Genomic DNA, 26,628 nt, shown 5'->3' on the forward strand with positions numbered 1-26,628 from the left:
TGACTGTCCACGTCTGACAGACGAGACCTCAGTGGACAGAACAGAGGATCGAAACGCCAACCGTGGAGCCAGCAGGCGGCGGCACAGAAGGCGGGAGGTCTCCTGACGGAGGTGGACAGAAAACGGTTTGTTTGTCCAAGAGCCAAAGGTCCTGGAGTGTGAGCATGGCCCCAGGAGCTTCTGAAACGAGCACCTATCCTTCTTGGGGCACAAAAACCAGGCCGGAGCCTTTGCAAACCACTGTGTGTGCTTCTGGGGATAAGCTTTCATTGAACAACACAGACATTCCTGATCTGGCAGAGCGCGCTGGCAGACGTGAGCAGCCATGAACAAAGAAGGGTTTCAAGAAAAAATGAAGAAGATGTTTATAACACGTAGGGTCATCAGTATGAGGAAGAGGAAGAGGCGACCATGAACCCGGGGAAGGGAAAGCCCGAAGGGCAGACAGGGAGCAGCGTGCAGAGCGCACGCCCGTGCCACCCTGTTCTGCCCGCGGCGGGCAGGCGCCATCCCGCAGAGGAGGCCCTCAGAGGAGGCAGGGACGGCCCCGACAGGGAGAGACGCCTGGACCACCGGCACGGGCCGTCCCAGCCTAGGGGCTGGGGGTGGGGGGCTGGCTGTGAGTGCATGGCCCGGCTGCACATTCACACAAGGACTGCTGGCCCTGAGCACGGGCACAGTGGGCTGGGAGAGCCCCCGGAGCTCGGGCGCTGCGACAGAGCCTGGCAACCACACTCCATCCCTGGGGCCACCACAGGTCTGGCTGCTGAGGCTCATATCCGCGCCTCGCAGGGCCCGCACCACGTCACAGTCCCTGTGGCCCCATCCTGCTCATGAAAGCACCCCCGTCTTCGCGGAGCCTCGCTGAGCCGCCAAGGAGGCGTGTGTCCTAGCGCTCTGCCTTCTAGCTGCTCATGGCTGTTCATGCTGGGCTGTCTTCCCGTGGTTCCTCCCTCTGCCCAGTCCGGAGACAGCCCTTGGCTACTGGGTCTAAGTTAGTCCGTGGCTCCTCCCCCGACTAGCCCTTGAAACGAGAAGCCCGTCCCCACTACAGGAGGGAAACGGGCTCGGCAACGTGGCGCCGCCTCACCATCACCCCCAGGAGCCCCGAAAGCCATCCCTTGACTCCCCGGTGACGGTGACCGTGAACGAGGGCCGTAACTCTGCCCACGGGACACCGCCGTCTCGCTCCTGACGGCAGGTGTGCCGGCCGCGGAGCCCACGCTGGGGCCGAGGTCAGGGGCAGACAGGAAGACACAGAGACAGGAATGCACAGTGACCCGTGGCTGGTCAGTGACCCCTGACCTCTCGGAGCAGGTGGCGGGAGCTGGAGCACCTCGGGCCACCGGGCCCTGCCCAGGACCGGACCCTCAGGCTGCTGCGGCCCTGCTCCGCGGCCTCCTCCATCGGACCCCACCTGGGCCCCGAGCCAGCGGCTGCGGCGGAGACTTGGGGCCGTCAGACACGGGGAGCAGGCCTCCTGGCCCTGGGGCAACGCTCAGAGCATGTGATACTGTGGGCAAAGCCTTTCCAGTCGGTGGCGTGGGCGGCAGCCCGCTCAGCTCTGCTCCCGAGGGCCCCTCTCTTCTGATAGCTTGTCCTTCCCGGTCTAATCAAGGGGGCTGCCGTGTAGACAGACCCAGTCGAGTCTGGAGGAGGAGACCTCCACACAAATCACGTAGATTAGGGTGGGGAGGGCGGGGAGGAGGGTGGGGGGAGCCACTCTCCGGCCGGGGCTTGAGCCCCTCCCCAGGAGGTTTCAACCCACCGTCCAGCCGCGGACAGGAGAACGCCCCTCTCCATCCACACGTGCCGGTCGGGAAGGTTATAAAGCTGCCTACCACCGTCCGGACGATTGCACGCTCCCCAGAGTACGTCATTGCTGGGATTTCCCGATCGTTTACACAGAGGACCCTTGGTGGAAATTTACCGTTTAAACACAAACACCCAAGTTCTGTTCCAAATAAATAGCAGAAAATGACATGTAGTGTATCATCGGCTGCCGCAGGCCTCAGTCACAAGAATGAGGGGTTGTTTCTTGGGGCGTATCTGTGTAACCCCACACCTCACACCGGTGTGAAGGGCACAAGCGGATGGATCTCCGCCATCCCTCCAGCTGAACCCCAGGGCTGGATGTGGAAGTAGGCTCCGTTCACCACTCTGGAAATTTGGGCTAGAAACCGCTAGTTGCATTTCGTGTGAGCAGCTCCAGGACAGCTAAGCACCCGGCCACTGTGTCCCCCAAGAACCACATGAGGAGGCTGTCGCGTCTCCATCAGGGACAAGACGTGGCTGTGTTGTGGGCCATGAGCAAAATCCGCCCAGCTGGGACCCGCGGAGCGCACAAACTCCTGGAAGCGCACCGAGCAGCAAAGGCTCCAAACATTTGCAAACAAAGTCTCTGTGCCCAGTTTCATAGGGACCAGACCACAGGGACAAGAGCGAGCCAGAGCAGAGGGAAGACAACTTCCTGACCACCCAGGGTGACATCTGTAAGCCACAGACAGAGTCCCACTTTTCCAGGCCGTTCGAGCGTCGGTTCAGACCTCCTCCTGCTGCGCCTCCCACCGCCCGACTTCTGCCCCCGGGCCGGGGGGCTCTCCATCTCACCACCAGCCCCCGGGAGAGGCAAGGCCATCCCATCCAACAAAAAACGTCCCCACGGCAGGCCCGGGCTCCCTTCCCTGCCGCCTGCATGGCTGCCCCTGGTACCAGACCCCCACACAGCGCACACAGAGTGGCTCACGATGACATCACGTGGCTCAGCTGCAAAGGCACCCCCTCCCGGGACCGGTGTGCGCCAGGAGACCCTCGAGCACTCCTGGTGCACGAGATCGTTGCCGACAGTGCATGGATGAACACTTTGCACGTACATGGGACGGATGCCGGATGAGCATATTCCGTTCCCAGAATCTGGCCACAGCTACTTAGAAAAGTAGGCATTTGGGTTGAAGAGAAGTTTATCCACGGCAGACAGGTGTGGGGGTGCGATTGTGCAAACCCCGTGACGGGGGGACACAAACGGGAGAGGCTACAGACAGCCAGGGCCGCGCCAGGCACGGCTGTGCCCGCTCCACACCCTCAGCCGGCGCAGCCCTCCCGTCCGCCTGCAGACAGCATGGCGGATCCCCCGTGCGCAGGAGGAAGCCGAGACTAGAGACCTCAAGGCCCAGCCTGACGCGTGACGGAGCCGGGACTTGAACACGTGACCAGGGGTTGGCTCCAGGGCCCGCGCTCTGCCCCGTGCAAAGTGCTGGCTGCCACCGTGCTCCCGCGTTGTTTATTTTCCCTGCTCTGGCCCCCTGCCTCTCCCATCCCTCCACACCGGCTCTCCCCTTGCTCTGCTTCTCTTCTCGCCGGCAGGTGGGAAAGCTCTGGCCCGGCAAGGACCCCGAGCGGGTCAGGAAGCCGGCGTCCCCGGCACCTCTGAGCCCCAGGAACTGCTCAGGAGCACCGGGAGACGGGAGGAGAAGGCCGGTCCTCCGGCAGCCTGGGGAGGAGACGCAGAGGCCCTGCTGCTGGCCCCCGCGGGACAGACCCAGGTCAGACTCCCGGCCCCACAAGTCACAGGAGGGCCATGCCAACATCTAAAAACAATCCCATCCTGCCCAGAAATGAGGACTGGTTTCTCAGAGAACTAGAGTCTTTTATGTGCACTATAAAAAGTTGCTGGATCAACAACCTATTATCATCGTGGAATAAATTACTGATCTGAGCGTCAGCTGGGACGGCGCCTCGTTCAGCCCTCTGCCTTCCAATCCAAGGAGCACAGGTCACAGAAACTCCCTCCAGGGCCTGCTGCCAAGGGCCCCCGCCCAGTCCCAGCCCTTCCCCGAGGCCGCGGGTGCAGACCCAGGCGGGGGAGGGGCACGCCCCTCGGCACATCTGGGCCCCCGCCATAGCTGCTGCGGCGGGGCCTGCCGGAAGACACACGGCGGCTCCCCTCCGAGCCCCAAGGACGGTGGCTGATTCCCGTGCTGGTGAGGCCAGTGTGTCCAGCAGCTGCAGGCTGGACTGAGAGGCGCTCGGGGGTGACCTGCGCCCCCAGCGACGCACCATCCACACCCCGCTCGTGGCTCCAGAAAGGCTGCTGGCCCTGTCTCCTGCAGCAGCAGCCCCCATCAGCAAACAGGGGCCGCAGCCCTGAGCGCACAGGTCAGGGGCAGGACAGAGGTCCAGACAGTTGGACCCCTGTTCTCTGTCATCCAGAGCGGAAGGGTCTGAGCAGTGGCGCGTTCAGAGGTGCTGACAGAGGCCCTGCCGCCCTGCCCCCGATGTGTGACATGAAGGTGACAAGTGGAGCACCATCCTGGGCTTGGAGGACAGGGTCCAAATCCTGGGCCACTGCAAGCCTGGGGAGTATTCAGCCCCAGAGGAAAGCAGCCCACTGGGGACAACACTGTTCCTCGTTGATAAGGACATTGGTTTGCATGAAGCTGAACCTTTTCCCATGGATTCGTGGCTTCCACAAAGCCCCAACGGGTCATTTATGGCGTGGCCTCGGCGCCCCAGAGCACCCAGACTAGACAGGAAGGCCCCTCCTGCTGTCGCTGACTCTGACTGACTTCTGTCTAGAGAGGACTCCTGTTCCCTGACCGGATGGGATGACACAGCTCGAGATGTGATAACAGTGCAGTTGGCCCATCCCATAGCCACAGCGTCGGGCCCTGGATGTTCCCATCAGCGGTGAGGGCCGCATCCCGACCTCTCCCTCCGGGCGCCTCCTCAAGTCCCCAGCGGCCAGCACCCCCGGTTTTCTGTGCGCATCAAAGACCCTGCTCCCCAGCAATAGGAGGGCGTTCCCGGGAAACAGGCCACCAGCAGGTGTCCCCAGGGGAAGCCAGCTGGGACAACGGCCCCTTGCAGGAGGCACAGGGCACGGTCACCTCTCCACCCCCACCGTCCTGCCACATGGCAGGACCGGCTCAGCCAGAAACTAGAAAGTAAGACGTTCAGGTCAAAATCCCGACTTTGAATATTGGCAACTGCTTTGAAACCATCTGAAATGCGGTGCAGGGCATCCTCGGACCAAACGTGACACAAGGGCCACCATGTTGCAAGCTGAGCTCCGAGAGTGAACACGACTTCACAGTTTCACCCGACGTTCCTCCTGTGAGTTCCCTCCTGCTGCCCTGTGAGGCTGGTCCCACGCTGCCACCACGAGCCCCACGTGCCCGATGAGTCTCAGGGGACGGGCGCTTTACCCCACATCCCAGAGTTTTTCCAGGGCTACACCTGGGGCTTTTCCAGAGCTGTCTGACCCCAAAACCCTGTTGGTTCACACCCTGTTTCCCATGAGGCCGGCTGCCCACCCCAGGGACTGCAAGATGATTTTAGGTCCGCACAACTGAGAGAAATGGGAGCGTTTTCTGTTTAATTATAACGTTCGTTTTCATGTGTATTTGAAAAATGTACACCAAACACGAGGGCTTAAGGATATTACTGCTTAACCCTGTACCGTTATCTGAAGGACCTGTGTCAGTTTAGGAGGAAGGAGGAGGAAAGAGGGAGGAACGGAAGCAGGCGGTGACAACCGCCCTGCTCCTCACCAGCTGCCCACGTCCCACTGACCACCGGCCCCAGATCCCCACCAGAGGAGCAACAACGTGGGAAGCCACGAAGCCACAACAGAACCTCCCCGCGGAGGCAGGATCGTGTCCTGGGTCTCAAGCTCGGGTTTCCGCAGGGCTGGGAAGGTGACACCGGGGGCCACCACGGGGCTGGGCTCTGGAGACCCGAAGGCTGCCCAGCAGTCGGCAGCTTGGATACGCATCACTCTGGGCCCCCTTCTCAGATCCTCCATTTTCAAAGGGAGAAAACGGACAGAAATCCTGGTTTTTATGTGAAATCTCCCAATTATAAACTGTTTGCAACCAAGTCATGATGTGAAAGCAGGAAACGTCTCTGGGCCCCAGGGGAAAGCCAGCCTTCTGCCAAGCGAGCGCTCTCCCCCACTCCCGGATGCTGTCTGGGGTTGGCTGGGTGGGCTTGGCGCATCCGTGTTCGTGTTGGGAGCGGGCTCAGGGAGAAGCCACACAAAGCAGTAACCTGCCAGGGCCAGATGTGTTGAGCCGACCCTAGGCTGGAGTCCGCTGGGAGCAAGAACACCCCCTTTCCTTGTTCCGCTCGGCGAGCGTGGCCTCAGCCTTCCCAGCTGACGACCGGTCAAGATGCAGGCCTGTTTTTATGGAAACCCTGGGCTCAGGCTGAGCTGAACTTGCTCCTCTCCTGGCCTCCAAGAGACCGAAGCAGATGCTTTGCTGTGCCGGTCCCTGGGGATGGGGGCTCCCCGTGAGGCTGCCGTGCGGCCTCCAAGGTTCCACCCCACCAACTCTGGGCCCCCTGGGGACTCGCGGCTCCAGGCACAGTGCCCAGCCCAGGAGACCTGAGGGAGACCGCCACTCTTCCTCTGACTTGCCTCGACCTCCCCCTCGCCAAGCACAAGTCCCCTGCCCCCTGTTGCATGCCCGCCCACCTTGCGCTGCCAGCCACATCCTGTTCATGTGTGCATGTGGCACATATGTAAAAATCGGGAGATTTCACATAAAAGCAGGCTCTCGGGAAAATGGACAGGCTGGGGCACAGGATGCACACGCCCTAAGTTTGCCGGTGAGCAGGCTGGGGGCCCTCCGCCATGTCCAGTTTTCTCCTGGCGCCAAGGTCAAGGGTCGGCCACGGCTCTCATCAGAGTAGAGGAAGGTGGGCCCCTGTGGTCACCTGGGACTCAAGCCAGGCAGGAGCACATCCTGCGGAGCCCTAAGTGCCCACGTGTCTCACCTACAGGCCACTTGCAGGGCCGCCCAGGAGGGCAGGCCCAGCCTCTCAGTCCTGGGTGGTGGCAGTGGGGCTCCTGCCCTAATGGGCAGCTCTGGCCAGGGAAGGGAAGTGCCCCCGCTGCTGTTTGCTTTGGGATCGGGGGTGGGAAATATGTGGAGATGATGTCCACCCTCCTGGGCGGGCAGGCTCACACCTGACGGGGGCTTGAGCTGACCTGCCCGCCTCTGGCTCCATCTGATGGCTGTCCTCCTGGGCATCCCCCCACCAACCTTTCCACTCCTTGCCTGCCCTGGACCTGCTCGTCCACGTTCCTACCACGGTCCCAACCCTGTTGGTCATGAAGGGATGAGCACCTTCCCCCCAAACTTCCCCAAAAGCCCCACTCCTGGTTGACTCTATAACCCCTTCCAGTCAAACGTCTTGGGGCATCTGAAAGAACCCCAATCATGCAGCCAGCTGGCCAAGCCATCCCCAAATGTGTTCAGCATGGCCTGAATAATGGTCAAAATTTTTTGAAAATTGCATATTTAACAAAAAGTCTTGATTCTCTTTTAAAAAAAAAACAACAAAACTCATCAACTCTAGTTTAGAGAATACGTGAGTTCTCCATCAACCACTACCCCATCGTGAGGTGCCAAATAAGAGAGCGAACGCCCAGCAGTCAGAGGAAGCAGGACAGGAGGGGAGAGACCCCCACCTGCTCAGGTCTGAGGGCCTACCGCCCGCCAGCCGTCCTGAGAGCCTGGTCTGTGTGGAAGGCATCAGGCAAGGTGCCAGGTCACTTCAGCCCATTGGCAAGGGCTTGGGGACATGTTTCCGAGAGGTTTAGAGGTTGAAACAGAGGAGTCGGGGCCCAGCCAGGGCCACACACACGAGCTGCCATGAGGACATGGTCAGGGCTCCCCACAAGCCCCCTTGGGCCCAGACCAGCCGGGTGCAGCCAGCAGCAACCTCGCACCCCTGACAGGGGCCCATCTGTAAAGACCACGTAGCCTTTGCTATATTTACGCCGGTCAACGAGGGGAATGAGTTGGGGCGCCGGGGTGGCTCAGTGAAGCGTCTGCCTTCGACTCAGGTCATGATCTCAGGGTCCTGGGATCGAGCCCCGTATCGGGCTCCCTGCTCAGCGGGGAGCCTGCTTCTCCCTCCCCCTCTGCTGCTGCCCTGTTTGTGCTCTCCCTCTAACAAATAAATAAAATCTTAAAAAAAAAAAAGAGGGGAGTGAGTTCCTTAAAAGCGTCGTGGTTCTCCCCTGCTCTGGCTGATGTGAACAGACCCCCCTACGGCCACCCTGCCTGGCGCAGATGTACGTACGGAAGACGGTGACCCAGGACCATAAACATTTCCCCTGCCTTGCAACCTTGACACGTAACATGCACACACGTGTGTGTGAGGGATTGACAGGTACATGGAAAATGGGTGCATTCTTCTTTGACCTCTATCAAGTTGCTCTGATGTGGCTTCTTCAGGGGCACCTGGGTGGCTCAGTTGGTTAAGCCTCCAACTCTTTGTTTTGGCTCAAGTCATGATCTCAGGGTCAGGAGATTGAGCCCCAGGTCGTGCTCCGTGCTCAGTGGGGAGTCTGCTGCTGGAGATTCTCTCCCTCTGCCCCTCCCCCTGCTCACACACACTCTCCCTCTCTCTCCCCCTAAAAAAATAAATAAATCCTTTTTAAAAAAATATGGTTTTTCAAAACATAATGGCAGTGGCACGCTGTTTAAGCAATGAGTTGTTACAGTTTCTAATTTCAAGTCTCAGAATGACCAACGGCACATGGTGCTTGGGGTCAGCCGCTAGCATGGCCTCATGAACCATCTGCAGGAAAGCTCAGGTTTGGCACAGCCAAGTCGGCCGGGGGGGTGGGGCACAAAGCTGAGCAAGTTTGAGACGCAGGTGAGGCCTGACCTTACTGCACAGACAAGAGGCGCATCCCTCCAGCACGTGAACTTGGAGCTTTGGAGTAGCCTGGCCACACCCTGCGCCGTCAGTCCTGCAGCCCCCACACTGGAGGTGTCATCTGGAGGACAGCACCATCTTTTCCAGCCCCGTGTCCCCATCCTCAAGGGTTTCCTGAGCACCACGCCGTGTGCGCAGCCTGATGAGCAAGAGCGCACCCAGTGCGGAGCCTGGGGGAAAACACGACCCTAACAGAACAACCACATGAGGCACGTAGTGCCACCAGACACGGGACTCCACAGCGATGCCCACCAGTCCAGGGGTGACGGCAGAGGTGAGACGGGGGCCACCAGGAGCAGCCGGGAACGGGAGCCGGGGGGCGCCTCAGGCAGAGGGGACAGCATGTGCACAGGCCCTGTGGCTGCAGCAGGGGTGGGCGGGAAGGGGGCACGAGGGGCTGAGACGGGCACGCTGGGCCACGGGGAGGGGTTTCTCTTCACCCCGCAGGGAGGGGAGCAGAGGAGGGTCCCCAGCAGAGGCAGCCGACCCGGTGCACTTCTTTAGAAGGCGGTTCTGCTGCTGTGGGGAGGGGGACGGCCAGCAGAGGCAGGGGCAGCTGGTTCTGTGTGAACTGGAATCACTGGAAACGCAGGGAGCAGAGGGGCTGCGCACGAGAGCGGCTGTGACGGGCAGGGAGCGGGACAAGCCAGAGAGGGCGCGCTCTCGGCACACTGCTGTGGTTGGGAGGGGAGACGGCGGTGTCCGTGGGAGGCCGGTCATGAGAGCCATCTGGGACGGGAGCCGGAGTCCAGCCCGCCTGTCTTCTCCCTGCTCAGCGACACCCGGGCAGCAGAGGGTGCAGACGCAAGGGTACCCATGTCCAGGTCCTCAACACGCCCAGAACTTTCTTCAGCGCCGTGAGACGCCACGCCCCCCCTTGCCCGCCTCGCCAAGGTCGCGCTCCGCCATCCCGCCGTGGCCACAGCCGCAGGGCCCGGTGCAGCCTGCCCCCACACCAGGACCACAGCCCGTCCGCAGGCTCCGCACCGCACGCCTCCGGCCTGTGCCAAGAGACGGCCCCAGGCCCCGTCCGCTGGGGCAGGAGCAGCCCGCCTAGACGCCCCTCATAAGCCCAGAGAAGGACTCCATGAGTCCAGGCTGACCTCCCAGGAGCTCAGGAATCCAGGAGTGGCCGCCTGCTGTCCCCACGGGAAGGGAAGGCACAGGGGGACAATCTGCCCAGCCCTCTCCATCCCTGGAGCCCGAAACACCGCGCACTGCACAGATGTGGTGCCCAGTCAGCACCCGCTCAGGGAGCCATGAACAGCCACGTCACCACAACAGCAACCACGATGAAATCAGCCGAGGGCGTGGCTGGCTCCGGAAACCTTTGCCTCCCAGAACCCCACCCCCAGCCCCTGCCTCACAAATGCGAAGATCAGCTCCATTTGCACGTGGCCCCCGGGGGCCGCTCCCTGCAGCCCCACCCGCTTCCCCGATGTGAGGGGCTTCTGTGCGCAGCGAGGGCCCAAGGCAGGCACCCCCTCGCGCTGCTCTACACAGACCTCGGGTGCGGCGGAACTTCGCGGGCTGCTGTTAATGCATCTGCGCTTATGGGCAGGAGAGCGACTGCCCGCAGAGGAAGCGGCATCTCTCAACTACACACACGTCCAGGGTGGGCAGACGGAAGGAGAGAACTGTGTGTATGCGACCACTGTGGCAGGGTGCCCGTGGCCCACTGAGCCCCTTGGCCGCCAACCCTCACAACAAAGGTCACGGCAAGATGGCCGGAGGGTCCCACTGAGGCCTCAAGTTCATCTGCAGGGAACCAAACAGGTGGGGAACCTGCCACCAGGTCGAATGTGCAGGTAAGCGTTAGAAGCTGCGGGAGGACCTGGGATGAGCCGCAAGCTGGACCCTGAGGGGCATCTGTGGGACGCTGCCTGAAGAGAGCGGAGTTCTGCCGGCCCCCCGGGTCGCGCCAACAGGGCTCGGGGCCGCCGCGTGTCCCTGCTGGCGCCTGGCTCCTCAGGGAGCCTCATGCGGCCAGAGCCTGAAGAGCTGCGTCTGGAGGGACATGTCCCCTGCTCTGAGGCGGAGGGTGGGAATCCTATCTGCACCAGGGAAGAGGCCAGTCTGCGGTCATTTCCAAGGCATCCTGCCCAAGCGGCAGCTCACAGAGGAGCGGCTCCACCTGTGTTCACACAGGTAAGGCAGGTGGCCACTGGGCTGGGGGTGGGACATAATAGCAGGGAGCTGCAGGTGTCTGGTACAGAGGCTGACTCACTCTGCATAAGGAACCAAGGTCTCGGGGGGGACAGGGAGTCAGCGCCCAGACCCCATCCTGAGACCCAAACCCTGGAGTTCTGTGGAGGTGGGCCTGGTGGGTCAGTGAAGGCCATTGGCAGTGGAAGGAAACGGGGCCCCGTTACATCACTGGCCTCTTGTGCCTGGAGGGCAGGGTGTCAGGAAGGTGACCCCGGAAGGCTGGTGTTTGCTAAGACCCAGCTGTTAGAGCACAGCCCACAGGCAGGAGTGAAGCTGAGCAGTGGGACCCTGGGAGCGGCTGGGGCAGGGGCGTAACTGCAGAGAACGTGCGTGTGATGGGATCGTTTATGGGTCAGGTTGTGTGCAGGGTCATCTCGAAGATGGGTCACAGCAGCCCTGCTCCACAGTCTCCACGAACCCCACAACACCCACCGGGACCCGCAGGCTCAGATCCTGGAGGAAATGAACAACAGTCGAGAGTTCTCACTGACTCTGCTGTTGGAGGCCCGGACCCAACATCGCTGTGCCGCGAGGCGGCAGGACCAGCAAACACACATGTCCAAGAGGAGCGGTGCGCTGACCGCACGCAGGGCTTCCTGCGGGGATGAGGCTTTGCCCACCCCCCATCCCCAGGTGCGGACAGAACAGCTCGGGGAATGAGTGCGCCTGGCTCCGCCCCGTGCCACATGCGGAGCGTCACAGGAGGACAGTGGCAGCTAGGATGCTGCTCTGGACGCCAGGCACCTGGCAGCTGCCCCTGCCCCCGAACCACCCAATCTCTGGCTTCTCTTGATGCAACAGACGCCCTGTGTTCAGCAAACTCCGGCTTACTTAAGGGCTTGGTGATGAGCATTAAATCACGGGTGTGGACGCTGCGTGTTGAGTTGCCCAAGAGCCACGTGTGGCCGTGCAGGCCAGGGGAGAGCGCCCTGCTGTCAGGGCAGACTACTTGCTCCTTGGCATGGAGGATGACACCGCGTGCCCCAGCCATGACGTGCAGCTGGACAGTGTCCACATCGGGCCCGGCCTCGGCAGGGCGGAAGTAACACGCTATAAGCACTTATTCGCCTCCACGTACCGTGTCATCAGTCAGAGTGAAGAGGGCTGGATGCCGGAACCCTCCGGAGAGACGGCGCTCCCCTGTACCAGTAGCTGTGCACACTCAGAAGTCTGACTGCCTTCCCTGAGGATTGGGACAGCACGGATCTGCAAGGGGCTTCCTGATGATAGGCAGTATCCAAAACGGTGCACGTCCCCCAAATAGACCCAGGACCTGAGAATGCTCTTTACACAGCAAAAGGGGCTTTGTGGATGTGCTTCAGTTAAAGAGCTGGAGGTGGGGAAGTGATACTGGATGATCTATCAGGGTCCTTTTGAGAGGGAGGCAGGAGGGTCACTCAGAGATACAGGTGTGACTATGGAAGTGGGGTCAGGAGGAGAGGTTTGAAGATGCTCTGGACACAGAAAGGGGACAAGTGAAGGAACACAGTGCAAGAGGCAAGGAGACAGATTTTCCTCTGGGGCCTCCAGTAGGAGCACAGACCCATGAGGCTGACCTCGGAGGCCCGACCTCCTGCCTGCAGGACAGTAAGACCATGTTGTTTGAAGCCACTCACTTCGTTGTGGCAACAACAGGAAACCAGCACACCCTTCTTGTGGAGAAACGGTGGACACACCAACAACAGAAGCAGTATGACTTGCACATGTGGCCAAAACAGAATAAGAAACGAGGGTGGGAGATGATGCAGAGAGGACTTGGAAGTCAGTAAGGAAACAAACGATGTAAAAAATAAAACTGCAAGTTAAAATGACACCAGTGTTATGTGACCTTGTGCCTACCGGCGTTTGCAGCCATGGGGGAGACGGGTGCCAGCAAGCCCCTCTGGGGACAGCATGAGTCCCTACAGCCTCCTGAAGGGCAGTTTGCAATGGGCATCAAATATTAAAATGATATCTCGCCCAAAATGGCCCAGGCGTCTTGGAAGAACAGAGCCAGGGCCCCCTGCAGGTGGCAGGGCCTGGTGGAAAGCTGTGGCAGTTAGGACGGCGAGTAACGGCGGCAGAATAAGCAAACAGGATGCAGGAACAAAGTCCAGAGACAGAGCCACACAGACACAGTCACTTGACTTATGGCAAGGTGACCCTGTGATGGAGGGGATGCTGACCCTCCTGCAGAAGGGAGACCCCGACCCTGCTTCATAGCACACACAGGGACAGTCAGAGAAGGGCTGGAAAACAACGAAGCTCTAGGTAGCTGTGAGAGTGCCGCCGCGAGAGTGCCTTTGCGACCGTGCGTGGGATGAGGCTCGTAGAGAGGGCACGAGGAGAACAGAGAGGCGCTCGGTGCATCGCACTGCATGCAGGTCAGAGCTGCAGCTCATCCGGAGACACCCCAAGAGGAAAAAGGCCAGATCCAGGTGAAAAAGATATTCGCTACTCACATATCCAACAACCAGCTGCCACCCAACGTTCGCAAAGAACTCCTAAAAAAAAAAATCAGTACGAGGAAAAAAAAGCAGACCGCCCAACAGGAAAATCGGCAAAAGACTTGAACAGGAGAGACAAAACTGACGTCAGGATGTTCAGTGAATATACTAAAAGGTAGCCAACTTCAGCGTTCACCAGGGCAAAGCAAATAAAAACCAAAATGAGACACTGAGAGCTACCCAATGGCTAAGCCAGAACGACAGACAACACCAGGTGCCGGCAGCCGGCATTCTCATCTGCCGATGGTGGGGGGTAAAGCAGCATCCACTCTGGGAACCGGCTTGGCACTACCTACTCAGGTTGAATACATGCGTGCTCTAGGACCCGGCATGGAGCGCGCACCCCACTGACAAGAAATTGTGTACACGTGTGTGCACCTGCTGAAGGAAGGAATCCAAATGTTAACACTGGTTATCGCTGGCTGCTGGGCCACGCACACATGTGTCTGCACCTGCGTGTGTGTGCCTGTGTGCGCATGCCATGTTTTTTTCAAATAAATATACGTGGGCACCTCGGTTTCCACCACAGTCTGCACACACAGTAGGAATATTCTAGGTCCTTAATGCACCACAGAGTGACCATATAAAGACAACGAGGCATTTTTCTCACAACAAATCCTAGAGAAGTGACAGCTGTGTGCTGCAGCCGCCAGGAGGGTCCGTGCCCCACAGTGAAATCGATCCCCTTGCTTGCACTTGTCTTAAATCTGGTTCGGATGTTACAACTGAAGAAGCAGAGGAAAGTGACTCTTTCACAGTCCAAACCCAGGAAGGGCCAGACCGTGGACAAGAGCGCGGAGCTAGGTGACTATGACGGGCGGTGACGCAGCATGGAGGAGGCAGACCCGGCTCATGCAGCAGCGGACACCAGGAGCTCCGGGCGCTTCCTGCACCATCTGGAGACACATGTGCTGCCACAGCTGGGGAGGGGCTGCTGCGGCAGAGGCGGGGTGCTGTTGCACCCCCGGAATGCACAGAGTGGCCTAGAACCACGGCACTGCAGCAGGAGCCCTGACAAGACGGATTTCATCAACATGATGCGGAGCAAAAGAGGACGGAGCTGTCTGAGTCCAGAGATCAGTGCCCGAAAGACAAGCAAATTCCAGAGGCCGAAGCTCAGACTCCGCCCTGCGCCTGAGCGTGTCTGAGCCTCCCACTCGTGGAGACAGGAGAGCCCTAGGGCTCAGCGTCACTCAGGGCCCACTGTGGACACTGCTCGCAGTGCTGATCAGCCCTGGTGGACGAGACTCAGGTGTGCTGACTCTTGGTGAGCAGCGTGCCCCCCAGACAGTAAAGCAGCACTTTGCGGGGAGAGATTCCTGCCAGGGTCAGAAGGGAATGCCTAACAAAACCAGTCATCCCCCTGGAGGGCCCCGGAAGGCCATGGCGGGGCCCCGAGACAAGACAGCAGCTCCCCGCCAAGGCATACCCGCTCCACCCGTGTCCTCACTGTGCACGCTCCAGAGCCCAGGGTCGGAACACAGCCTGGGCTCAGGGGCGTCCTTTGTAGCAGGACCATCCTGAGTAACCAATAACACCCTGAATCACGCTGGGGAACAGACTGAGCACTGTGGGCAGAGGAGGCGGGAGTTTAACGAACTGTCCTCTAAGGGACTCCGAAAGACAGGCCTGGGCTGGGCCTGCCACCACCATTCCTTGGAGAGCCCTCCCAGTCCACACCGCACTTCACGCCTCAACCCTGGGCCCCAATAAACCCTGGTTTAGGCCTTGGTCAGAATAAACATGCTGCATCCTCCGCACCACGCCTCTCCCACAGAGTTGGGGAGACAGCTGTGTGCACCCCGTGCTCACCCCCACACAGCCTTCGGGTGAAGGCCTCCTTGAGAAATGCTTCCCATCAGAGAATCATTTTAATTCAAAAAAGCCTGCCTCCAAAAACATCCTCAGAAATGCAAAGGCAACCTTCAAAAGAAAAAGCCCCAAAACCCTAGAGAAGGCTTGGCGAGGACAAGCCTCAATTAGCATCCTCTTCGGGCATGATAAAAATTCCTCTCTGCCTCGCCTCAAGACAGGATTCTTTGCTCAAAACCTTTCTCTTTTAAAAATAACTGCAGTAACCAACCATTAAAACAGAGACTGCATTTTAATCCACCCTTTCTTTTTCTCTGGTTTTGAAACTGGCACCTTCCAACCTCACAGCAGACACAAACGCAGACTCCTACCAACACCCAGCCCTGCCGCTCCCCGGGGCACCAGACCCAGCAACCCCAGGGCCCTGGACACTGCGGGGACTCAGGAAGTGTCTGAGGGACACTGCGCCCCACTCCATGCTCACACTGTCTTCTAGGCCAGTCCTGATGCTACTGTGGCAAGAAAATGTCAAAGGCCAACGAAAGTTGTCACGGGGCCCCTGCCCCAAGTCTTCTACAACAGAGACGCCTCTCCACATACTCTCTCCTTAGCGTCTTGCATCTAGAAGCCTGAATGGCGCCCCAGGGGTTTGCAGCCTCCCTCGAAGTCACAGCCCCCTGACGTCCTGGTGGACCCAGGTGACACCGAGCCCGGCCCACACAGCGCAGCAGAGCCATTTGCACCCACTGCTGCCCGGCTTCTCCACCAAGGGGCAGGCACGCGCTCTCCCTTGGGGCGGCTAATTCTAGGCTTCCCCGCTCCCCAAACCGTGGTGAGATATTGAATCTGTAAGACCCAGTCCTTATTACCTGTGGCTGACAACTCATAATGTCGTATCTTCAAAGGTGAATTAAACACACACACGGATCTCAAGAGAGGAGGAGGAACAGAATTAGGCGAGGAGCGTTCGTTCTCAGAGTTAGCTCATTTGCAGAGACAGCGCATCCTTCCCTCGGCAGTCTGTGGCTCTGCTGCCCCTGAACGCTGCCAGGGGCCCACGAGGGAGGGAAGAGGCCGGCCTGCGAGGGCCCGCTGGTGAGGGGCCTGTGCCGCTCCCCGAAGCAAGGGGCAGGTGCACAGGGTCACTGACTGTGACAAATCAACAAAGTGTGTATAACTGCAAAATACCGGAAATGGCAGAGACACCCGTGTGCAGCAGAGGAGCCGAAAGAGCCCACGTTGGCTGAACAAAGGCACACGGTGGGGTACTACGCAGCTGTAAGAAACAGTGGAAGAGTCTATGAACTGGCCGATTTCCAGGATTTCCTGTAAGTGGGAATTGCGACATGCCAAAGAACTGAACTTCTAACTCCCCTTCCTGGGAGCCGGAGAAACGGTGAGAAAACATATGGGTCTACTCACTTGGCACAAAAGAAATACAGAAGGATGAGCCAGGAGCTAAGGGGGTTGCTTACCGCCAGGGTGCGGGTGGGGATGCGGCGAAAGCCCAGGGGGTGCAGACGGAGCAGGGCGGGCGCGGCCTTGAGCTCCTGCCTGTGTTCACCTCACCTTCGGACCGTACAGAGTTACCTCCACAAACCCCCAAACAAGTCGGTCATGAGATGGACCAGAATGGGGCCACACTCATAATGTCGCACAAACAGGAGCTGGCGAATCTCACTCTCTCATAAAGGAACCATAAGGCCACTCAGAAGGGAGAAAACCAGCCCAGCTACCTCTGTAAAACAATTTACACAAACACTGAAAATAACGAGAGCCAGGCCTCTAACTCTCGAGTTGACCCTGGGTCTCAGGGTGGAAATAGCTGTCAGAAGAAACTCACGTCTCAACCCACATGCAGACGGATAGATGTGGAAAGCACAGGGGTTGAGTCTGCTTTATGCTTGCGTCCACGCACTTCCCGGCCCCGGCCGCTCAGAGAACAGAGAAGCAGGGACATCCCAGCAGACCTGAGCACACCCAGCACCTGGACCCCTCTCCCCAGTAAAATGACCCAGGGGTCCCTGGAGAAACAGTGGCTTGCATGAGTCTAGACTACCTCTCACGCCAGAAAGGAAGGAAGGATTCGAACACAAGGGTGGCATCTCAAAGGACCCAGGAGCCAACTGGAAAAAGCTCCAAATGGTCAACACTGGGATAATCTGAGCAACAGAATACAGAACGGTAGTACTGGGTTACAACCTATGGAATGCAATAAGTATCTGCGAGTCGTGTCGATATAGATAAGTAACTGCACACAGAAATAGCAGGCTATCCCTGTAACAACTCCACTTAACAAATGGAAAATCACCCCCAGGCAAACACTACGGCGCTAACATGCAGGCGGTAACCACCAATGGAAGAGAAAATTCACGGTGAAAATATGATGAGACCAAGGAGCTGTGGGGTTTTGTGCTCTCCTCCACAGGAGACTCGGGATTTGCAAAAGAAACAGTAAGTTCACAGGGGACAACCCTGGCAGCCGCCACCTCGGCCAAGCAGTGACAGCGACCATCACCAGGAAGAAGAGATCGTGTCCCGTACTGCCTGTGTCACAGGCTGAACTGCCCCCCCAAACCCACACGGGGGGAACCCTGACCCTTGTACCAGGGATATGACTGTGCGTAGAGGGTGACAGGTGACATCGGGCCCCTGGGCAGGCCCGTCCCACAGGACTGAGTTCCCGCGGAGAGCAGAGCGGGACAGAGACGCGCACGGGGCAGGATCCCGGAGGACGCGGCGGGAAGATGGTGCCTGCAGCCCTGGGGGGGGCCTGGGGAGGGGCCAGCCTGCCACCGGGGACGGGACCTGTGCCGCGCCTGGACCGGGACTGGGACCCCGTGCCTCCGGAACCAGGAGAGCATATGCCTCCACTGTCTCAGCCGCCCCGGCTGTGGTTCTTTTTTACGGACACCACAGGAAACTGATACAGCCTGATGGGACATAGTAAGAACGGCCTGATTTCACTTCTATGGTTTCTTTCTCAAAGATGCATAACCTCAACCTAGTCCCGAGAAGGTGTCAGACCGTCCCAAACTGAGGGATATTCTGCAAAGTGACCAGGTCATGAAGACAGAGAAGCTGAAGATCCACCACAGGCTGGAGGAGCTCTCGAGAGCCAGATCCTCAACAGAAAAGAGGCTTAAGGGGGTAAACTGAGAACATCCGAAGCCTGTCTATGGTGCGGGAACATCACTGTCCGTTTCCAGGCTTCAGTAATTACTTTAAAACAATGGTGTTATGGGAAGGTGGGTGAATGGTACCCAGAAACTCTACTGTCCTGCAATTTTTCTGTAAGTTAAAACCATTTCAAATCAAAACCTAAGAAAAATTAGAGCCTGTGAAGTGGCAACCCACTGGCTGAACCCACAGGTATATTTCAGTTGACAAGGTTAAAGGCGAATGTGAATTAGCTGCCAACAATACAAATGCAGAGATACAATTTAAAAGCCAGATTTATGGCTTTTCTTCACAAAATCACAGGTTGTGGCAATACCCCCAAGGAAGTCGAATCCCACACCGTGAACCACAGGACCGAGGCCCAGGGCCCCAGCACCACATTCTCACGCTCACGGATGTGGGCCCTGGAGGTCCTAGCTCCCAAAGGCACCCGGGCCCCGCACTCAGGGAAACAGCCTCTGTCCACAAGCCCGGGGCGTCTCTGACACTCGGAGGAGAGTCCGGCTGCTGCTGATAAAGCAAACCTTCCACGTTTCCCATGTCCCCAGGGAGGCTACGCCACGGCCACGGTCGGAGGCACTCCCCGACCCTTCAGAGCAGGGCTCCATTTCTGCCCTGAGCTCACGCTGTCCGTCTGCATTGTGAGCAAACAGCCCGCGAGAAACACGTCAAACTGAAGATAAGAGTAAAAACCTCCCCGGCGCCCATCCGTCTGAAGCCTGCAAACTTGCAGGTGCTAAAAGTACAAGGTTGAGTGTGTCATTTTCTGGAACGTCCTCGGTCACTGTGATTTGTCACTCCCGACGCCACGGAAGCACACAGGGCCCCGTGTTACACATTCCTTCCACGCTCTCTCTCATCTGTGAAGGTCCCCATCCCGGGCAGTGGTCCTCACCTGGGCTCGAATAAACGCTCGTCCTTGTTTTTAAGACACCCTGGAAGTTTCGCTCACTCGGCCCTAGAATCTGTCACGCTTCCGTCCGTGCGCTCCCCAGCGTGCACAGCCGCATCTCCCCATCTGGAGGGGCCCGTGGTCAAGTGCACGCGGGCGTTAGCGCTGTGTGTGGTCCTCCTGCCTGCTCACCCGCCCCTGCCGACTGACACTGCACCACGTGCATGCCCTTGGGGGGATGACACCTGCTTCCCGACTACCTTCTGCCACAGCCTCTCACTCCTCCTCCTAGGAACACGGACACAGAGCACGGGGCCACACCTGCTCGCCCCATGGGGCCAAAGTGACAAAACCAGTGCAGGGCCTCTGGGCTGAGCCCCCCCTACCCCGTGAGCTACAAGCTGTCCTTCCAGAAAACTCCCTTTGCTAACGTTAGCCAAGGCTGGCTTCTGTGTCTGCACGGAAGTCCAGGGGCAGAACAAGAAGAGCTCACTGGCCCTGTGGGGGCGTGTTATCAGCCCCATGTTTGTTATCACACCTCACAAACTGGAGGCACAGAGAGGCTGGTCGCTCGGTCGACGTCACAGAGCCGATATCTGTGGAGGAAATCAACGACTAGACGTGTGAGTGAACGAGCTTCTCAGAGGACTAATACGCCCTCGTGTTTACCCATAGTGGTTTTGTGCTCTAGACCTTTCACGGACACCGACATTACCCCCTGCTCTTATCCCGAACCAGCTCTGGAGGGGCCTTCTGGGCGCCACACACCAGGACGGCAGGCCCTGAACCCGAGCCTCCGAGCCCTCCCCATCCTGCCTGGCCTCAACCTCAAACACACGAAGGTTCGAGAGTCTTTCAAAACAAGCCTCCTCTGCATTTATATACGCTTGATTGCAGACTCGTGCTCTCTCCGTGCCGCAGGGTAATACCCTCAACACAGAAGCACTAAAAACGTCTCTACCTCGTGCCGGACCAAACCTCCACGGCCTCTGAACTCATCCCTCCACCCCAGGGGCAAGCATCTCTCCATGGAAAGAACCACGCGACTGCACGCAGACGACAGCACAGCGCAAGGACACGGCTCCTCACTCGGGGCTGCTGACTTTCAGCGGTTTCACCACCCAGCATGTGCCTAGCCGCTGCCCTGCACCACAAGGCACAACGCCAGGCACCGTGAGGAAGGGCCCAGGGCAGCTGCTGAAGAACCCTATGGGCCGGCTACACGGTGGGGCTGCACAGTCCTCCGTCGTGGCCCCCATCGTGGCGCTGACGGGGTGCAGAGGGGCTCTCACAGGGGTCGGGGGACGGGAGGAGGGCGCGCCCTGACATGGAGAGGCAGCGCTCTGACTTCGCTGGAGGGAGAGGTTCACGTGGAAACTCAGACGGGAAAGCTCGGCCAGAGATCTGCACCTGAGGCCCAGAGTTTAGATTCTTCTTCGGGGAAGCTCGAAGATTCCACATGGATGAATGGGGCCAGCTGGTCTGAGCTTCTGGAAGGTCAGTCTGGGCACGTGGAGGGGATGAAGCGGGGGGAGTGGCCAGGAAGCTCCTGGCCCAGCAGAACTAAGTAAGAATGAGGGCTCTGAGCCAGGGAGGGGACCCTCCGACAATAAGGTCACAGTGGGTTGTGTGTGGCGCCCACAGACAAGAACCCAGGATGGCACCAAGGTTCAGACCCAGAGGGAAGGACAGCGCTGGGGCAGAAACCGTGAGCGCAGAGAATGGACAGGCCTGGGGGAAACACACCCCGTGGGGCACCTGGAGTTGGGAAACCTGTCCGAACAGGGGCTTCATGTCAAAGCCACGGGGCCGCTGTGGGTCTGGGTCCTCAGTGACATCAGTATTTGGTGACACTGACATCTCAGCATTTCTGTGAATTCAGAGAAGTAAACACTTAGGCGGTCACATTATAGGGACCCCCACTCAGGGAGTTATAGGAGGTGATGTCGCAGGGGATGGGCCACCAGGTACGGGGGTGGCCCCCCAAGAGGAACACGTCCTGGGAGCCAGCGAGGCGGACGTGGGGCGCTGAGGGGGCCCGGGTGTCGATGGGGCCCAGTGTGTCTACACATCGAAGACAGAGGACACTGGGTGGGCCAGAGATCTCTGGACACTCTGAGAACGGTTTTGCAGTTAGAAGCATGGCTTCCATACAAAGAGAGCGGGGCCCCAGTGTGGCTGTAGGACTGTGCCCCGGCAGCGCCACCACTGGGCACACACACCCAGAAGGACCGAAAGCAGGGCCTGGAGAGAGAGCGCATACCCGCGTTCACAGCCTTACGGACAGTAGGGGGAGCAACCCAATGTCCACAGATGGGCGGGTGGGCACAGAAACGGCGTATCTTACGTGCATGAAAACAGGACGTTGTTCAGCCTTCCAAGGAGGAAATCCTGACGCCTGCTACCACCTGGATGGACCCTGAGGACACGGTGCCGAGGGAAATAAGCCAGAACCACAAGGACAAACACCGGAGGATCCCCCTTACACGAGGTTCCCAGAGCAGTCAGACTCGAGGTGACAGAGAGCAGATATTGGGCGCCGGGGGCTGTGGGCAGAGCGTCAGTTTGGGAAGGCAGCCGAATCTGGGGTCGGACGGCGGTGTGAATGTGCTTCGTGACACGGGACCGTGCACTTACACATGGTTAAGATGGCAAATCTTACCTTACGTATATTTACCACAATTTAAAACTGTTTTCATGTTTTGTGATTTTTTTTTTAAAAGAGGGAGAGGCCGGGTGCCAGGGCATTCTGAGGCCGGGACTGTGTGTGCAGGTGGGTGGGAAAGGCCCGTGCAGACAGAGGGAATGAAAATACACTCCCGCCAGAACACAGTGGCCGCACACAGTAGGTCTTCAGTCACGGCTGGTGGACAGGATGGGATGGAATGGAACCAAGTCCTCAGCATGACCCCAAACAACCAAGAACACCGTGAGTTCTTAAACAAAGGCCTTGAAAAGCACGACGTTCGGGTGTTGAATCAACAGCGTATCTGGGGACGTATCCTGGCACAAGCAAGCTGTGTGTTGTCCAAAGGACAGAGCACATCCATGTCCCTGGACACTTGTCATTCTTACCTGTGCCCAATGATGAAGCGAACGTGGACAGAAGTCCAGTTCCAACCCAGCAGGACCAAGAACTCACCGCTCCAAACAGCGGAGAAATGGCCCACCCTCAGCCCCAGAGCGTGTTTCCCGTGGAGAACTGAGCACTGCATGTTGCTAATGGCTACAGTCAGGACGAGTGAGAGCTGCCCACCGCAACCCCTCCGCAGAAACGTCCACGCACACACATCTGTGAAAGCCTTTTCCCCCGACGTCAGCACCACGCGACCAACCCTGTCCCACCGCCGTGTGAAAACCGTGTCCACGCATGCCACCTGAGATTCCTTCTCCAGCCCCACAGACTCCCCCGTGTCCACGACACCAGGAGAAGAACGGAAGCGAGGGCGAGTCCACGTTCACTCACCAGTCTGTGCCTGAGCCGCACCGTGACAAGCGGAGATCCTGACAGGTTCTGGGAGAGCGCGGGCGGCGGGGACACCTCCAGAGAAATGAGGTAGCTGGCCGCGAACAGCGTGTGCCTTTTGTAATTTGCTGCCTCAGCAATCCTTGGAAATAAATGAGAAAAAATCAGTATGGAAGGGGAATAGGGACAGGGCACGCAGCCAGAACCTGGGTTTAGAACTTAATGTTAAGGCTGAAATTTTTGAGACTGGAATCTTCCTTGGGTGGAAGTTCGATTGGTCTCGTTCGGTACCCACAGAGGAGACCTACCGCCGCTGCCATTCCGAAGCCTGCATTCCATCATTCAGTACCTGTCCTGCCAGGCTGGATGCCGGCACCGTGGGCGGCACGGGGCCCTGAGCTCACAGAGCCAATAACAGTGGAAGAAGACATGGCCCGGGGAGTTGGAGAACAGAAGGGTCGAAGCACTGGGTGCGAATCTCAGCAATCTGCTCACTCCGCTGTGTGACCTTGGGTAAGTGACTTACCCCGTCTGAACTTCAAGCTACCTGCTTATAAGATGGTGTGACGGATGGTAGTGCAGTGAGCATCCGTGGTTCCCCTGCCTGGTGTGCGCTCACTCCCCTGAGAAAGGCCCTCGGTTTCCCCCAGGTGATGACCCCCCTTCCCCACCTCCAGACCACGTGCTCTGCTGTTGACTCCATTCAGCAGAGGCAGCCACGGTTTGCCAAGCGGCCCTCACTGTAGATCTGCTGTGTGCTCACGAGGAGCTCCAGGCCAGGCATGTGGGGCAGGCCTACTCCACAGGCCACTGTGTCACGTCAGGGGACACAGGATAGCACGCCCCACGGCTGATGATGTTGAGCGTGACCGGCTGGCTGAAGTGGCACCTGCCCACTCTGCACTCTCAGGTGCCCTGCTCACTTTGTAAAGTAAGAGTAAAGTAGCTTTGGAGCCCCTACTGTATGCCCAGAACCTGGAATATACATACAAGAACACCAGGCTTTAGAGCCATCATATATGGACTGAATACAAACTTCAGTGCTTAGTGGCTATATGTCTTTGGATAAGACCTTTCACCACTGCCCTGAGGCATACATGGGTGGAGAGTGAGTGAAAAGTGGTGTCCAGCGGTGGAGGTGGAGAAAAGACACAAAGTGTGTCCAAGAGCCCAGAGGGGGGTCTATGCACTGGAGCTCAGGTTGAACAGTGAGCTCCTGAGGTCCCTGAGTGCCAAGATTAAGGCATTAGAACTTTATCTGGTAGGATGTTAATCCTGACTCCCTTAGAATGTAAGTTCCACAAAACAGGGATCTTGTCTGTCTTGTTTTCTGCTTGTACCACCAGCACCTAGAATGGTTCCTAAAATATAACAGACTCTCAAAAAAAAAAAAGTGTTAGGGTTCCCTGAATACCCCTCACCCAGTGGTGTCTACACCCACTCATGACTTTTGCCCTGATCAGTAACTACACTTAGGGTTCCAAGATGGTGTCGCCCTGATGCTGTCGTTCCTTCCGCATTGTTTGGTTGACATTACTCTACAAAGCACAAGGGCGGACACGTAAGCCAAGCCAAACCTTCCGGGAACCTATCTGTCGGAAGCACGTGTGAGTCTGTCAACAAGACACGGAAACCCAGGGACCGAGTCACCGCCCTGCTTCAGTCAGCTGGCAGCGATCCCCTCTCCGGGTCCAGGTCTCCACCTGCGGAGGGGCAGTGGGAGCAGGTGATTCTAGACTCCCTGCCCGGCTCGGATTCCCGGCCCCACGCGAAGGGAAAGGCAGTCCCCCAGGTGCTTGCCTGGCGCAGCAAAGCCACTGGCAAGAGCTGAGCAGCCCTCGACTGATGGGGCAGGTGCGACCCTCCGTGTGCAGGGGGTAGAGCAGGGACCGGCTGAGTGCCCCCCAGGACCCGTGGACACGCAGACGCTGGCCCCAGGAGTGGTTGCTTGGGTCCTTGGAACGGCCCACCCAGGGCTTGGCTGTGAAGATGGAGACCCCGTCCCAGCCTCACCCCCATCTTCATGCACTAAACTGGTGCTGACTCCACCTCACCCCGAAAGGGGATCGGGAGGACATTACAACTCCACAGCACCTTTCATTCTTACAAAAACCATACACATACGGAGGTCACAGCGCGTGATACTAAAAGGGAAGGGACTCGCTGTGTAGGCGAGCAGAACGCCAGGGTGCTGTCTGCCGATCTACTCATCCCCTCCTAACTGTGTGTGGAGTTTGAGAACTGTCTTCCAGTCAATATGGCGAGAACGTCCAACCATCTTATGAGGTGCTAAAAGCAAGTGCTTACGCGTCACGTTAAGGGCACCAAGCTTTGTTTAAACAGTTAACTCGCGCCGCGCTCACGGCAGCCTCACACGCTGGTGGGTCGTCATCACCATTCTAGACGGGAGCACACCGCCAAAGACGGCCAGGCGTCGCCCAGGTTCACATCGCCGCCAAGGGCCCCGCTGGGCGAAGAGAGCCGGGTACCCAGCGCCCAACTCTGCGCTGCTGACTACCACACTGCTGGCCAACTTCTGTCCCACCCTGATGCCACAGGAGAGCGCACAAGTACGGGGACATATGCCTGGTGAAGTACTGGGATGATTTTTTTTCCAAGGCTAATTTTGACAATAAGACACTTCTGCATTAAGTGCTGCCCTTAGAACGTCACTGAAACTGAAGATTCCACCTATGAAAAATATGTTCTCATCACGGCAAATTGTCCTGTTTTGACTTGGGGAAACCAACGGAGCTGCTGACAGGGTGCAACGGTCCACAGGTGTTAATGCTAACAGGGAGAGGGCCGTGAGGGGCACCCTCTGCCTGGGCGAGTCTCAGGGCCCACGACTTGGGACAAGAGGAGCTGACCACGGTGATCTGGATGACACAGCACGGGTCCTGAGGCTCCCGAGAGTCCTCTCTGTGGGGGTGCCTCGGGCAGTGAGGACAGCAGGGAGGTGAGGTGAAGGCCCTGCGATGGAGGAGTGTCCCAGCTGCCAAGCTTCAAGCACATCCTTGGGCCCCCCAGAGCAGGACACAGTCAGCCTCTCCCCCATCCACGGACATGACGGCGCGGCCGACGGGGGTGTGCAAACACGGGCCTGGGGGGCTGCCTGGGCCTATAAGGTTTCTTTGGCACACAGCCACGCCCATTCCTTCATGTATTGTCAGAGGTTGCTTTCACGCCTCCACGGCAGACTGAGCAGTTGTGACCGAGGCGTTATGGCTTGTAAAGACAAAAATATTTACTCTCGGTCCCTTTATGGAGAAGTCTGTCGGCCGCTGGCTAGTCATGATTCTACTTGGCCCCAGGGAATTGTCCCCTGAAATGCGTGTACACACGGATGTCGGTGAAGAGCAGCTCCCCCTTCTCTTTCCTTTCCTAGTCTGAGGCGGAAGGACGATGCGGACGGCAGTACAGACACCGTTCGCCCCACACGCTCTTACCCTTGGCCCACAGACAAGCTCGGCCGTGCCTCATAAACACACGCTTCACGAATTTCACTGACAAATGAGCTTCAGCCTGACCGTTCAGCGTGAGAGCTGCAGATACGGGAGGGGGGGCCAAGGACGGGTCTGTTCTTCATTCGTAATCTTTAATTTGGAGAAGTAGCCCCCAAGGAGTTGAGAAGGCATCTTTTTGAGGAAAGGTGATGGCATTTCCCTTCGACAATTCTCCTGAAGAATTCTGGAAATCACACACCAGGAGGGACCGGTCCCCCTCCCTTAGTTACGAGGAAACTCGTCAACGCGCAGGCTTTCCCAGGGCGATCGGACCCAGGCCTACACAGAAGTGGGGCTGTGGTGTCCCCGAGGCTGCGGACATCCAGGTGGCGGCACCAGCCTCCA

At 58.5% G+C, this 26,628-nt stretch overlaps 1 protein-coding gene across 5 annotated transcripts in view; it reads right to left on the bottom strand.

The window, feature by feature from the left end:
- The window catches only part of ADGRD1 (adhesion G protein-coupled receptor D1), a 139,625-nt gene that overhangs the window by 55,518 nt on the left and 57,479 nt on the right, over positions 1 to 26,628 (bottom strand). For all 5 annotated transcript variants that reach the window (XM_035724046.1, XM_035724047.1, XM_035724048.1 and 2 more), the window contains one exon: positions 22,778 to 22,919. In XM_035724046.1, coding sequence (XP_035579939.1) covers positions 22,778 to 22,919 — 142 coding nt within the window. The remainder of the gene's footprint in view (positions 1 to 22,777; positions 22,920 to 26,628) is intronic.

The sequence above is a fragment of the Zalophus californianus genome, chromosome 14 (genome assembly GCF_009762305.2).
Source record: "Zalophus californianus isolate mZalCal1 chromosome 14, mZalCal1.pri.v2, whole genome shotgun sequence".
Classification (NCBI taxonomy): domain Eukaryota; kingdom Metazoa; phylum Chordata; class Mammalia; order Carnivora; family Otariidae; genus Zalophus; species Zalophus californianus.